Source organism: Diaphorina citri, unplaced genomic scaffold (genome assembly GCF_000475195.1).
Source record: "Diaphorina citri unplaced genomic scaffold, Diaci psyllid genome assembly version 1.1 scaffold652, whole genome shotgun sequence".
Taxonomy (NCBI): Eukaryota; Metazoa; Arthropoda; class Insecta; order Hemiptera; family Psyllidae; genus Diaphorina; species Diaphorina citri.
In genome coordinates, this window is record NW_007378085.1 from 95,416 (window position 1) to 107,131 (window position 11,716).

At 41.2% G+C, this 11,716-nt stretch overlaps 2 protein-coding genes across 3 annotated transcripts; both read left to right on the top strand.

Annotated features, from left to right (window-relative positions):
* The first annotated feature begins 199 nt into the window (after positions 1 to 199).
* On the top strand, positions 200 to 9,531 carry LOC113468133. Its single transcript, XM_026824805.1, has 2 exons — positions 200 to 480; positions 9,259 to 9,531. The coding sequence occupies exons 1-2, from the start codon at positions 391 to 393 to the stop codon at positions 9,529 to 9,531; spliced, it is 363 nt and encodes a 120-aa protein (XP_026680606.1). The 5' UTR covers positions 200 to 390.
* On the top strand, positions 1,224 to 2,800 carry LOC103510858. Of its 2 annotated transcripts, none has more exons than XM_008475557.2 (2): positions 1,224 to 1,685; positions 1,864 to 2,800. In XM_008475557.2, the coding sequence occupies exons 1-2, from the start codon at positions 1,258 to 1,260 to the stop codon at positions 2,495 to 2,497; spliced, it is 1,062 nt and encodes a 353-aa protein (XP_008473779.1). In that variant the 5' UTR covers positions 1,224 to 1,257; the 3' UTR covers positions 2,498 to 2,800. The 2 variants fall into 2 exon arrangements, with proteins under 2 accessions (XP_008473779.1, XP_026680616.1); XM_026824815.1 differs by having other exon boundaries at positions 1,224 to 1,514; positions 1,693 to 2,800.
* Positions 9,532 to 11,716: the final 2,185 nt, after the last annotated feature.

Consider the following 11,716-nt stretch of genomic DNA (forward strand, 5'->3'; position numbering starts at 1 on the left):
TACGACAAAATGTACAACTCCGTATACGACAAAATGTACAACTCCGTATACGACAAAATGTACAACTCCGTATACGACAAAATGTACAACTCCGTATACGACAAAATGTACAACTCCGTATACGACAAAATGTACAACTCCGTATACGACAAAATGTACAACTCCGTATACGACAAAATGTACAACTCCGTATACGACAAAATGTACAACTCCGTATACGACAAAATGTACAACTCCGTATACGACAAAATGTTTAACTCCGTGTACGACAAAATGTACAACCCCGAGTACCACAAAATGTTCCACGCCTTACAAAAAGTTGTGGCCTATTAGCTTTACATTGAAGTGCACAAAGAACTTTGTGTGCACATCTCCTTGCAGTACGACAAAATGTACTACTCCTTGTACGACAAAATGTACTACTCCTTGCTCTTGTACTACAAAATGTACTACTTCTTGTACTTCTACTGCTCTTCGTACCACAAAATCTACGATGATCCTTGTCAGCAAACAACTTCTAAAACACGTGATCCTTGTCAGCAAACAACTTCTAAAACACATGATCCTTGTCAATGTACTACAAAAATTCCATTTCAATGTCGGCCAGAATATACTACTCCTTGTACTACAAAAATTCCATTTCAATGTCGGCCAGAATGTTCTACTCCTTGTACTACAAAAATTCCATTGCAATGTCGGCCAGAATGTACTACTCCTTGTACTACAAAAATTCCATTGCAATGTCGGCCAGAATGTTCTACTCCTTGTACTACAAAAATTCCATTGCAATGTCGGCCAGAATGTACTACTCCTTGTACTACAAAAATTCCATTGCAATGTCAGCCAGAATGTACTACTCCTTGTACCACAAAAATTCCATTTCAATGTCGGCCAGAATATACTACTCCTTGTACTACAAAAATTCCATTGCAATGTCGGCCAGAATTTACTACTCCTTGTACTACAAAAATTCCATTCCAATGTCGGCCAGAATGTACTACGAAAATTCCATTTCAATGTCGGCCAGAATATACTACTCTTTGTACTACAAAAATTCCATTGCAATGTCAGCCAGAATGTACTACTCCTTGTACCACAAAAATTCCATTCCAATGTCGGCCAGAATATACTACTCCTTGTACTACAAAAATTCCATTGCAATGTCGGCCAGAATGTACTACTCCTTGTACGACAACATATCCTAAAACTCGCGCTACAAAATGTCCCCAACCGTGTCGAATACAACTCCCTCAAGATATGTGTCCGGAAAAGATCAAGCACCTTTTGCAAAGATTGTTGGACAGCATTCCTTGCACGTCAACAGAAGCTTGCCTGAGCGCCTCGCCAGAAATGCTCGAATGTGACCAGGGTGATACGAGCTCGGAATCAATAGGAATTCAAGAAGCGCGTCCGAGCGCCTCGCCGGAAACGCCCAAGTGTGACCGGAGTGATACGAGCGCGGAACCAATAGAAGCTGAAGCTCAACCGCGTACCTGTGAACCAGCGTGTCGAACATGTAAAGAACGCTGCTCGAATCCGCCCAACTTGAAGTACTACAAACATATCACGTCACGGCCGTGCAAATCGAATGCAAACAAGCTGCCCCTCCCCCATGTGGGTCTCCTGCGGGATACACTGGCCAAAGCGTCTCTTGTGTCGAAAAACGGGAATTCGAGGAACGGTACCCGAAACATGTAAAGAACGCTGCTCGAATCCGCCCAACTTGAAGTACTACAAACATATCACGTCACGGCCGTGTAAATCGAATGCAAACAAGTTGCCCCTCCCCCATGTGGGTCTCCTGCGGGATACACTGGCCAAAGCGTCTCTTGTGTCGAAAAACGGGAATTCGAGGAACGGTACCCGAAAGACAACGGGCGCCAAGAGAAAAGCGAAACCAAGTAACCGTAAATACTCTAACGGAAATACGGTGGGCCCCGATTTAACAACTGGTCAGTCCAACCGTAAGCCTAAACGCCCTACAAAAAGTACGGTGAGCCACGATTTAACTAGTGAGTCCGAAGCGAAAACGATTTGTAAACCAAGTAACCGTAAATCTAAACAGTCTAAAGGAAGTTCGGTGAGCCACGATTTAACTAGCGAGTCCGAAGCGAAAACGATTTGTAAACCAAGTAACCGTAAGTCTAAACACTCTACAAAAAAATCGGTGAGCCACGATTTAACTAGTGAGTCCGAAGCGAAAACGATTTGTAAACCAAGTAACCGTAAGCCTGAACACTCTAAAGGATGTTCGGTGAGCCACGATTTAACTAGCGAGTCTCAGGCGAGATCAATTTGCAGGACGGTCAAAGTCTATCTGCAGAAATACCGCCGGCTGTCTAGTAAGTCTGATTGCAGTGGTTGTAGAGACGCCCTGTTGGCCAAATTAGAATCGGCCGTCTATTCCACAAGTAAATCTTGGAGAGACGGCATGTTCAAGTATTTTAGAAACTGTACGCGTAAGGATCGAGAGAAGGCGACCTCCACAAGTGGCTAGAAGAAGGACAAGTAACGAAAATACTATGAAAAACTACGAAAGGACAAAGCTACAAGAAGATCTATTCCGAAGATTTTGTAGACATAACTTGGGAACTGACAAATTAAGAAAACAAAGTTATAAAAAGATATCGGCATAAATCCTGAAAACATGAGTTTGAAGAAATAGCTGGCGATTTAGATCGGTAGCAAGATTTCCAGGATAAGTAATCAAGGCTGGTCCCGTTTGTAAAAGGATCTCCAATGTTGTGGAATTTTCTCAGAAAAAGAGCACATTTTTGAGAACTTTTTGAAATGGTGTGGAATTTCAATAAAAGCAGATGTTCTAAATTGCATCCTGTCAAAATAAACCATGTGCCTACCTACGTATGTATGTATCTTCATTTCTTGTCCCGGTAACGAAAATACTATGAAAAACTAAGAAAGGACAAAGCTACAAGAAGATCTATTCCGAAGATTTTGTAGACATAACTTGGGGACTGACAAATTAAGAAAACAAAGTTATAAAAAGATATCGGCATAAATCCTGAAAACATAAGTTTGAAGAAATAGCTGGGGATTTAGATCGGTAGCAAGATTTCCAGGATAAGTAATCAAGGCTGGTCCCGTTTGTAAAAGGATCTCCAATGTTGTGGAATTTTCTCAGAAAAAGAGCACATTTTTGAGAACTTTTTGAAATGGTGTGGAATTTCAATAAAAGCAGATGTTCTAAATTGCATCCTGTCAAAATAAACCATGTGCCTACCTACGTATGTATGTATCTTCATTTCTTGTCCCCTCATTATATAATTTAAAAAAATATGCCACTGGGCCGCAAGGCCCCCTCGAGGTGGCCGCGGACCCCAGTTTGGGAATCGCTGCCATAAAATATTCTTTGGCAGCCAGGGTGTGTCTTGTCCCCTCATTATATAATTTAAAAAAATACGCCACTGGGCCGCAAGGCCCCCTCGAGGTGGCCGCGGACCCCAGTTTGGGAATCGCTGCCATAAAATATTCTTTGGCAGCCAGGGTGTTGAAGTTGAAAATTCATATATTAAATGCAGCTCAGAATCTCAGATATTAGTGAGTTTGCTCCTGTCTACACTCGCAGTGCATTTCACTATTTTTATTTGCGTTGTGCTGTTCACTCTGCTCCCAAAGTTATGCAGTGAGGGTGCAGTGAAGATATTTAAGATCGAACGACCTTGTTGAGGTTTTTTGCTTCTGATTTGCCCGGGGAACCTTTTATTCTCAACGTTTACCCAACCTTTAGGTGTCCATTCTATTAAACTGTTAGTAAAGTGGAACAACTTGTTCCAAGCTGGCAGTCTAAATAAAACAATACTTTTACTTAGTCTAGAAATATAATTTGGAACCCATCCTGGAAATGTAATTAGGAACCCATTCTACATATAAAGGTTTAGGAACCCACTCTAGAAATGGGCATTCCAATGACAAGAAAAATGGGATTCCAAAAAGGAAAAGTTATATTGATACAAAAAAAAGGTACGTGTGCAGAAGTCACGTGTGTGGAAATTTGCTATCAAAGGAACTGGCACAAACGAGCAGTGACCAGTGTTATTATAGGGTCAGGTTAAACGCAAAAAGGAGTTTTCACAATTAGAGCAGTGATTAGTGTTAGGTACTTGTGCAGAAGGCACGTGTGTGGAAATTTGCTATCAAAGGAACTGGCACAAACGAGCAGTGACCAGTGTTATTATAGGGTTAGGTTAAACGCAAAAAGGAGTTTTCACAATTAGAGCAGTGATTAGTGTTATTGTAGGGTTAGGTTAAATACAGAAAGGAGCTTTTCTTTTCCACACACGTGACAAAAAAAAACCTACATGTAGGGATAGTAGGAAGCCACCCGTTCCGGGAACGAACGTTATCTGTTTGGCATAAAGTGCTTCTAATCCTGTCTCTCAAAGTCACTCCTGCTGACATTCTTAGCATTCGCATTTCAGTTACTTGGATCTTCTTCTCAAAGGTGTTATACATTGTCCAGCATTCGGATCCGTAAAGCAGTGCAGGTCTCACCATGGTTTTATACACATTTCCTTTTACTTTGATTGGCATTTTTCTATCGCACAGGACTCCAGTTAGGGATCGAAATTTGAGCCATCCAGTTTGTATTCGGCTATTGACATCATCTGTGCATTGTCCATCGCTGCTAACTACTGAACCCAGGTATTTGAACTTCTCACAGCGTGGCAGTTCTTCTCCCTGTAACATTATTTTTGGAGCTGGATTTGGAGGATCTTTAAATGGTAAGTGCATGTACTCTGACTTCTGCATAATTACAAAAAAAAAAATACCTACATGTAGGGATAGTAGGAAGCCACCCATTCCGGGAACGAACGTTATCTGTTTGGCATAAAGTTCGGCCTGGGCGGAGATCGACCCCGCGATCTAGCAATTACAAGTCAAAGTCAGACGTTCTGCCCTAGTTGTATTTTCCAATTTTTCGTACGAGAAACGGATCACTGGAACATTGACCACTTCTCCAATGGAAGTTGGATGGAGCAGTGGTCATGGTCAGTTTCCCCAAAGGAAAGTACAGCTCCAAGCTAACTACATATTCTATTTAGACCTAAGAGAGTCAGCTCCCATGGCGTGGTGGTCACTGCGCTCGCCTTGCACGCGGGAGACCCGGGTTCGATTCCCGGCGGGGTCAAGAAATTTGTATCAACTTGTCCAACAAACAAGCACATTAATTTACAATCAGTTGTGGACAAAAAGGAGGTAACAATTGGGACTCATATAACCAACAAACCATTTCAATGTCGGCCAGAATGTACCCAACTTGTCCAACAAACAAGCACATCAATTTACAATCAGTTGTGGACAAAAAGGAGGTAACAATTGGGACTCATATAACCAACAAACCATTTCAATGTCGGCCAGAATGTACAACTCTTTGTACTCCAAATATACCATTCCAGTGTTGGACAGAATGTACCACACCTGTAACATTAACGAAAAGTTGTCCTTCGTTAACTCACGAAACTCCTGGAGACATTTCAACTTGTCCAACAAACAAGCACGTTAATTTACAATCAGTTGTGGACAAAAAGGAGGTAACAATTGGGACTCATATAACCAACAAACCATTTCAATGTCGGCCAGAATGTACAACTCTTTGTACTCCAAATATACCATTCCAGTGTCCGACAGAATGTACCACGCCGGTAACATTAACGAAAACTTTTCCTTCGTCAACTCACAAAATTCCTGGAGACATTTCAACTTGTCCAACAAACAAGCACGTTAATTTACAATCAGTTGTGGACAAAAAGGAGGTAACAATTGGGACTCATATAACCAACAAACCATTTCAATGTCGGCCAGAATGTACAACTCTTTGTACTCCAAATATACCATTCCAGTGTCCGACAGAATGTACCACGCCGGTAACATTAACGAAAACTTTTCCTTCGTCAACTCACAAAATTCCTGGAGACATTTCAACTTGTCCAACAAACAAGCACGTTAATTTACAATCAGTTGTGGACAAAAAGGAGGTAACAATTGGGACTCATATAACCAACAAACCATTTCAATGTCGGCCAGAATGTACAACTCTTTGTACTCCAAATATACCATTCCAGTGTTGGACAGAATGTACCACACCTGTAACATTAACGAAAAGTTGTCCTTCGTTAACTCACGAAACTCCTGGAGACATTTCAACTTGTCCAACAAACAAGCACGTTAATTTACAATCAGTTGTGGACAAAAAGGAGGCAACAATTGGGACTCATATGATGAATGAAGCTAAAACTATTCCAAGCATAAAAGCTCAAACTAGGAAAGTACATACGGCACGATCTTTAGAAGTTAAAACTTTGTCGACACAGCAAGTGTCCACTCCAAATATAAATGCTAACTTGATAAAATCTTCTGGATCTTCAACCGTACCTTCGAATATTTTTCATCATATTGACTCAACTGATCCAGCTGCAATGGATTTCATCAAGAAAAAATGCTCTACTTTATATTGTGTTACAAAAAAGGATATTCCTATTGACATTAACATGGGTGATACATCTACGTGTGTTACTGCAATTTCAACTACAGTCGACATTTCTAATACTCCAAAATCCACAACGTTCCCACCGGTTTGTCAGAATGGTGATCTAAAAGTTTGGCCGTCTGAGTTGCAAAATTTTCTGGGCCAATTGAGTATTCCTATTCACATTAACATGGGTGATACATCTACGTGTGTTACTGCAATTTCAACTACAGTCGACATTTCTAATACTCGAAAATCCACAACGTTCCCACCGGTTTGTCAGAATGGTGATCTAAAAGTTTGGCCGTCTGAGTTGCAAAATTTTCTGGGCCAATTGAGTTCAACCGCTCAAACTACGGTGAGTGTTTCGAAGTCTTGCTTCCTTGACGGTCCAAGCTCAGGTGAGATTGATTCACAGACTTTGGAATCTGCAAAGCCACTCCCTATGCCAAATGGATTAGAAGAGAAATTTTTTTTAACCAACAAACCGGGTTCGTTGGAGGTCGCTGAACAAATGCCCGCAAGAGAAGATACAAAAGTATCACCCAGCAAAGCCACTCCCTATGCCAAATGGATCAGAAGAGAAATTTTTTTTAACCAACAAACCGGGTTCGTTGGAGGTCGCTGAACAAATGCCCGCAAGAGAAGATACAAAAGTATCACCCCAAACTGGAGAAGATACAAAATCAATTCCTGACGCGACGAAAACAACAACCGATGCTGTACAAATTGGAGAGTTCATCCCCAAAGCCCGATCACTCGAATGCCAGAATATCAAGGAAACCATCAAGAAAGATGAGATGGGAATGAACAAATGTCGAAGCATGGATGATTTTCATGTAACCACAACATTTTCATTCTACAATAACGCAAATTCTCCAGGACAGTCATGTAAAACCACACCACCTTACTCGTGTAATTGTCAAATAAAATGCTCCATACACTGCCCCACTGAAAGTACAACGCCTTGTACCACCAAACGTACCACAAAAACTCCAATTGAGTGCCCCACCGAATCTACATGTCGCAATACCCAATGTCCAATACAGTGTACAACAAAACCTCCAATTCAGTGTACAACGTCTTGTAATGCCCAATGTCCAATACATAACCCCACATGTTCAACAGAGTGTCCAACATCTTGCAAAAATCTGTGGCCCATAAACTTCACCTTGAAGTATACGAAGAATGATAAATGTACGACAAAATGTACAAGCCCACGTACGACAAAATGTACAACTCCGTATACGACAAAATGTACAACTCCGTATACGACAAAATGTTTAACTCCGTGTACGACAAAATGTACAACCCCGAGTACCACAAAATGTTCCAACCGGTGCCAGCATGGTAGGTAAACATTGGATGTTAGGATTATTGAGGTACTGGAAGAATCCTACAATGCTGCAGTGAGCACCAAAGTTGTGATATAATAACACAAAGAAACTGCATTTATTTATTTATTTGGACCTAAGAGGTACTCCGTATACGACAAAATGTTTAACTCCGTGTACGACAAAATGTACAACCCCGAGTACCACAAAATGTTCCACGCCTTACAAAAAGTTGTGGCCTATTAGCTTTACATTGAAGTGCACAAAGAACTTTGTGTGCACATCTCCTTGCAGTACGACAAAATGTACTAAGAGGTATTCTATTGGGACCTAATTTTGGTTCCACCAAGGAAATATGAATTTTCAACTTCTCCCTTAAATGAGAGACACACTATTTAATTCTTCGAATTTCTTCACCAAACAAGTAGCAAAATTTGACTCAGAGGCCCTTCTCTCAGACAACCATTGAAAATACATAACCGGCCCGTGGCAGCAAGTGTGGTTGAGTTATTACGTCCAAAGAGGTAAAAATCAAGGGAACCTGGAAAACGTCCGGATAATAAAATGCACCTTGGGCTAGTAATTCAGAGTCTTACTTAATCCGAAGTCTTCACAGACCGCGAGGGTCCTTGACTTCCTACACCAGCCTTTTCCATTCTTGTCTGTCCTGGGCGATGTTCTGCCAATCTTGTCGGATTCCAATGATTTTCTGTCCATTGGAACAGAAAGGCTCGCTCACTGACGTCAATGCAGACATTAAAGTTCCAGTTTTTGTGTTCAACAGTTGCGTTTCCACCAGCTCTGAAACTTTCTCTCCCTCGAACTTTCTTCCGTCGATCTCCGGTCTTCGGACCAGGAGACCGGAGCGAATGACCTTCAGGAGAAATCGGACCAGATGAGAGGATAGTGTATCTTGAGTCCTGGCCTCTTCTGTACCGGGACTGGCCTGTCTTGAATGGACCAAGGGGCTTTTTTCATGAACTAATGGTGGATTTCACCAACGACTTAACGAGAGATTTCACTAATGGGATAATTTTTAATGAACCAAAAAGGAGATTTTAATGATCCCAAAAGGAGTTTTTAATGATCCAAAAAGGAGTTTTTAATGGTCCAAAAAGGAGTTTTTAGTTATCCAAAAAGGAGGAGTTTTTAAAAACTCCAGTTTGGATCATTAAAAACTCCTTTTTGGACGATTAAACCGACAAAATGTTTAACTCCGTGTACGACAAAATGTACAACCCCGAGTACCACAAAATGTTCCACACCTTACAAAAAGTTGTGGCCTATTAGCTTTACATTGAAGTGCACAAAGAACTTTGTGTGCACATCTCCTTGCAGTACGACAAAATGTACTACTCCTTGTACGACAAAATGTACTACTCCTTGCTCTTGTACTACAAAATGTACTACTTCTTGTACTTCTACTGCTCTTCGTACCACAAAATCTACTACGGAATGTATAACTGCGCACTCTACAAAATGTACGACAAAAATTCCATTTCAGCGTCCGACAGAATGCCCTACATCTTGTACAACAAAATGTACTACTCCTTGTACTACAAAATATACTACTCCTTGTACAACAAAAATTCCATTTCAATGTCGGCCAGAATGTTCTACTCCTTGTACTACAAAAATTCCATTGCAATGTCGGCCAGAATGTACTACTCGACGATTAAAAATTCTCCCATTAGTAAAATCTCTCATTAAGTCTTAATCTGACACTCAGCCCTTTTTTTCTCGTTTTTAAATGTTTGATAGAGGGAACTGTAAGTGCTGAGGTCTTATCGTCCCGAAAGTGAGGAGAGAAGGAGGACAGGTTATATAAGGAACAGTTAAGGTCCGAGAACGAACCTTACCTGTTGAGGATAAAATCCGCCCCGGTAGGAAATCGAGCCCACGATCTAGCGCTTACAAGGCCGACGCGCTCCCCTCCAAGCTGACTAGGCTGACTGAACAACTTCTTGGATAGTTTATTATTGAATTGAGGACGGAATTTAAAATCTTCGGCAAACCAGCACCATTCCATGTTTTCTTCTAATTGGAGTTCTTGTGAACTTACCGAACCGTCCAGTACCTACCAGAATGCATGAGTTGGCATAGTTGGTACAATTGACAAAAACGGATTTCAGATTGAGCTTGGAATTATGTGGTCGATTCCGCCCGGGGCGGATTTTATCCTGAACGGATAAGATTCGTTCTCGGAACGGCTGGCTTTCTCCTATCCTATTCTCCTTCTCTCTTCGCTTTCGAGACGATAAGGCCTTGAGGTGTGTCCAAACATGGTCGATCTACGAGGCTGAGTGCACTCCAAACACAGAGCCGAAAAACTTCGACCCCACCGGGAATCGAACCCGGGACTTCCGGAGTGCAAGCCTAGTGTGACACCTACTCGGCCACGGAGGTTGCTGAACGACCAGCAGTAGGTACCTACTGTGAAATTTTATTTACAATTTTACAGCTACATTTTACATAAACATTAATTATGTATGTTATTTATAAATATTAATTATGTATGTACCTACGATGTATGTTTATTAATTTATGCATGTTCTGCTCACGGTTTTCTAGCAGCCTTCACATTCGCCGGAAAGTGCATTCAACTCCCGACATGGAGAAAAAATAATCAAGAAAGCATTAAAAAGAAATTTCTAATCTACATTGAAGGTAGAGAGAGAATTTATCAGGTTTTATTTTATTTTAGGACAGGTGTACTAGTTATGGGCCGTTTCCATGTAGGAAACGGGCTAATTATTGGCTCCTCAATCAGCCCAGAGAGTCCACACCCGTAAAGGGGACTACACATTAGACTGACCGCACCGTTAGCATTTTTCGTTAGACTGAAAACGTTAGCATTTTTCGAGTTGATTTTTTTTCATTTAAAAACGCAAGAAAGAAAAAAAAAACTGCTTCCCCCTTTGACCAATCGCAACAAACTGAAAATGGTCCGTATAATATGTAGTCACTTCAGATTTCTTTTTGGTTTGCCGGACCATGGCGGAAGGTCCGTCTAATGTGTAGTCCGCTTTATGGGGGTGGACTCGGGCTCACTGAGTGGCCAATTACTAGCGAGTTTTTTACATGGGCCACTAACTGGTACCCTTACCCTATTTTTTGAACCGGTTTCATACATTAAACATGTTTTGGGTTGCCACGGCAACTGAGATTGGCGTCTTTGAAAAAAGTAATAATTGAATAAAATTTGGGCGTCCAAGTGGGTTTAAGCTCCCCGTTGTGGGCTTTAAACCTGCCTCGGTTGTGTAGTGGTCAAGGCGCTCGCCTGGTAAACAGGAGGATGTGGGTTCAATCCCAGCCGAGGTATGGAATTTTATCCTCAATATAATTTGAGAATTTGACCACAATAATAGGCCTACTGCTGGTGTAAAGGGACTTTTCAGTCCTATGCGAGCAGTATAAATAAGCACTATTATTATTATTATATTATTTCCACAGTTTTCTAACTTTGTGAGCTTAAATCCCTAATTAGACTTGGTAACTTGGTTTAACCCTAATAGTCAGGTATTTAATATTATTTCCACAGTTTTCTAACTTTGTGAGCTTAAATCCCTAATTAGACTTGGTAACTTGGTTTAACCCTAATAGTCAGGTATTTAGTTGGTAGGTACCTACACGTTGTGGGCTTAAACCCCGATTTAGCCTTGGTTTAACCCGAGCAGTGAGTGCACCCAGTAAGGGCCGGCATACTTGGCAAGATCTTTGGACAAGAGAAAGTTACCAAGGACGTTCATTGGATTTTTTTTTTCCTTCTTTGAGGCTTAATTGAGGGAACTGTAACTGCTAAGGTCTTATCGTCCTGAAATTGAAAAGAGAAGGAAGACAGGATAGGAGAACGGACCTAAGAGGTATTCTATTAGGACCTAATTTTGGTTCCACC

What these genes read in the sequence shown, in the direction of transcription:
- LOC113468133 (XM_026824805.1), top strand. Translation starts at nt 391, where the DNA reads ATGTACTACTCCTTGTACGACAAAATGTACTACTCCTTGCTCTTGTAC. An exon ending in ACTTCTACTGCTCTTCGTAC is followed by an intron (nt 481 to 9,258) that starts CACAAAATCTAC and finishes TGCTCTTCGTAC; the next exon opens with CACAAAATCTACTACGGAAT.
- LOC103510858 (XM_008475557.2), top strand. Translation starts at nt 1,258, where the DNA reads ATGTGTCCGGAAAAGATCAAGCACCTTTTGCAAAGATTGTTGGACAGC. An exon ending in GGGAATTCGAGGAACGGTAC is followed by an intron (nt 1,686 to 1,863) that starts CCGAAACATGTA and finishes GAGGAACGGTAC; the next exon opens with CCGAAAGACAACGGGCGCCA.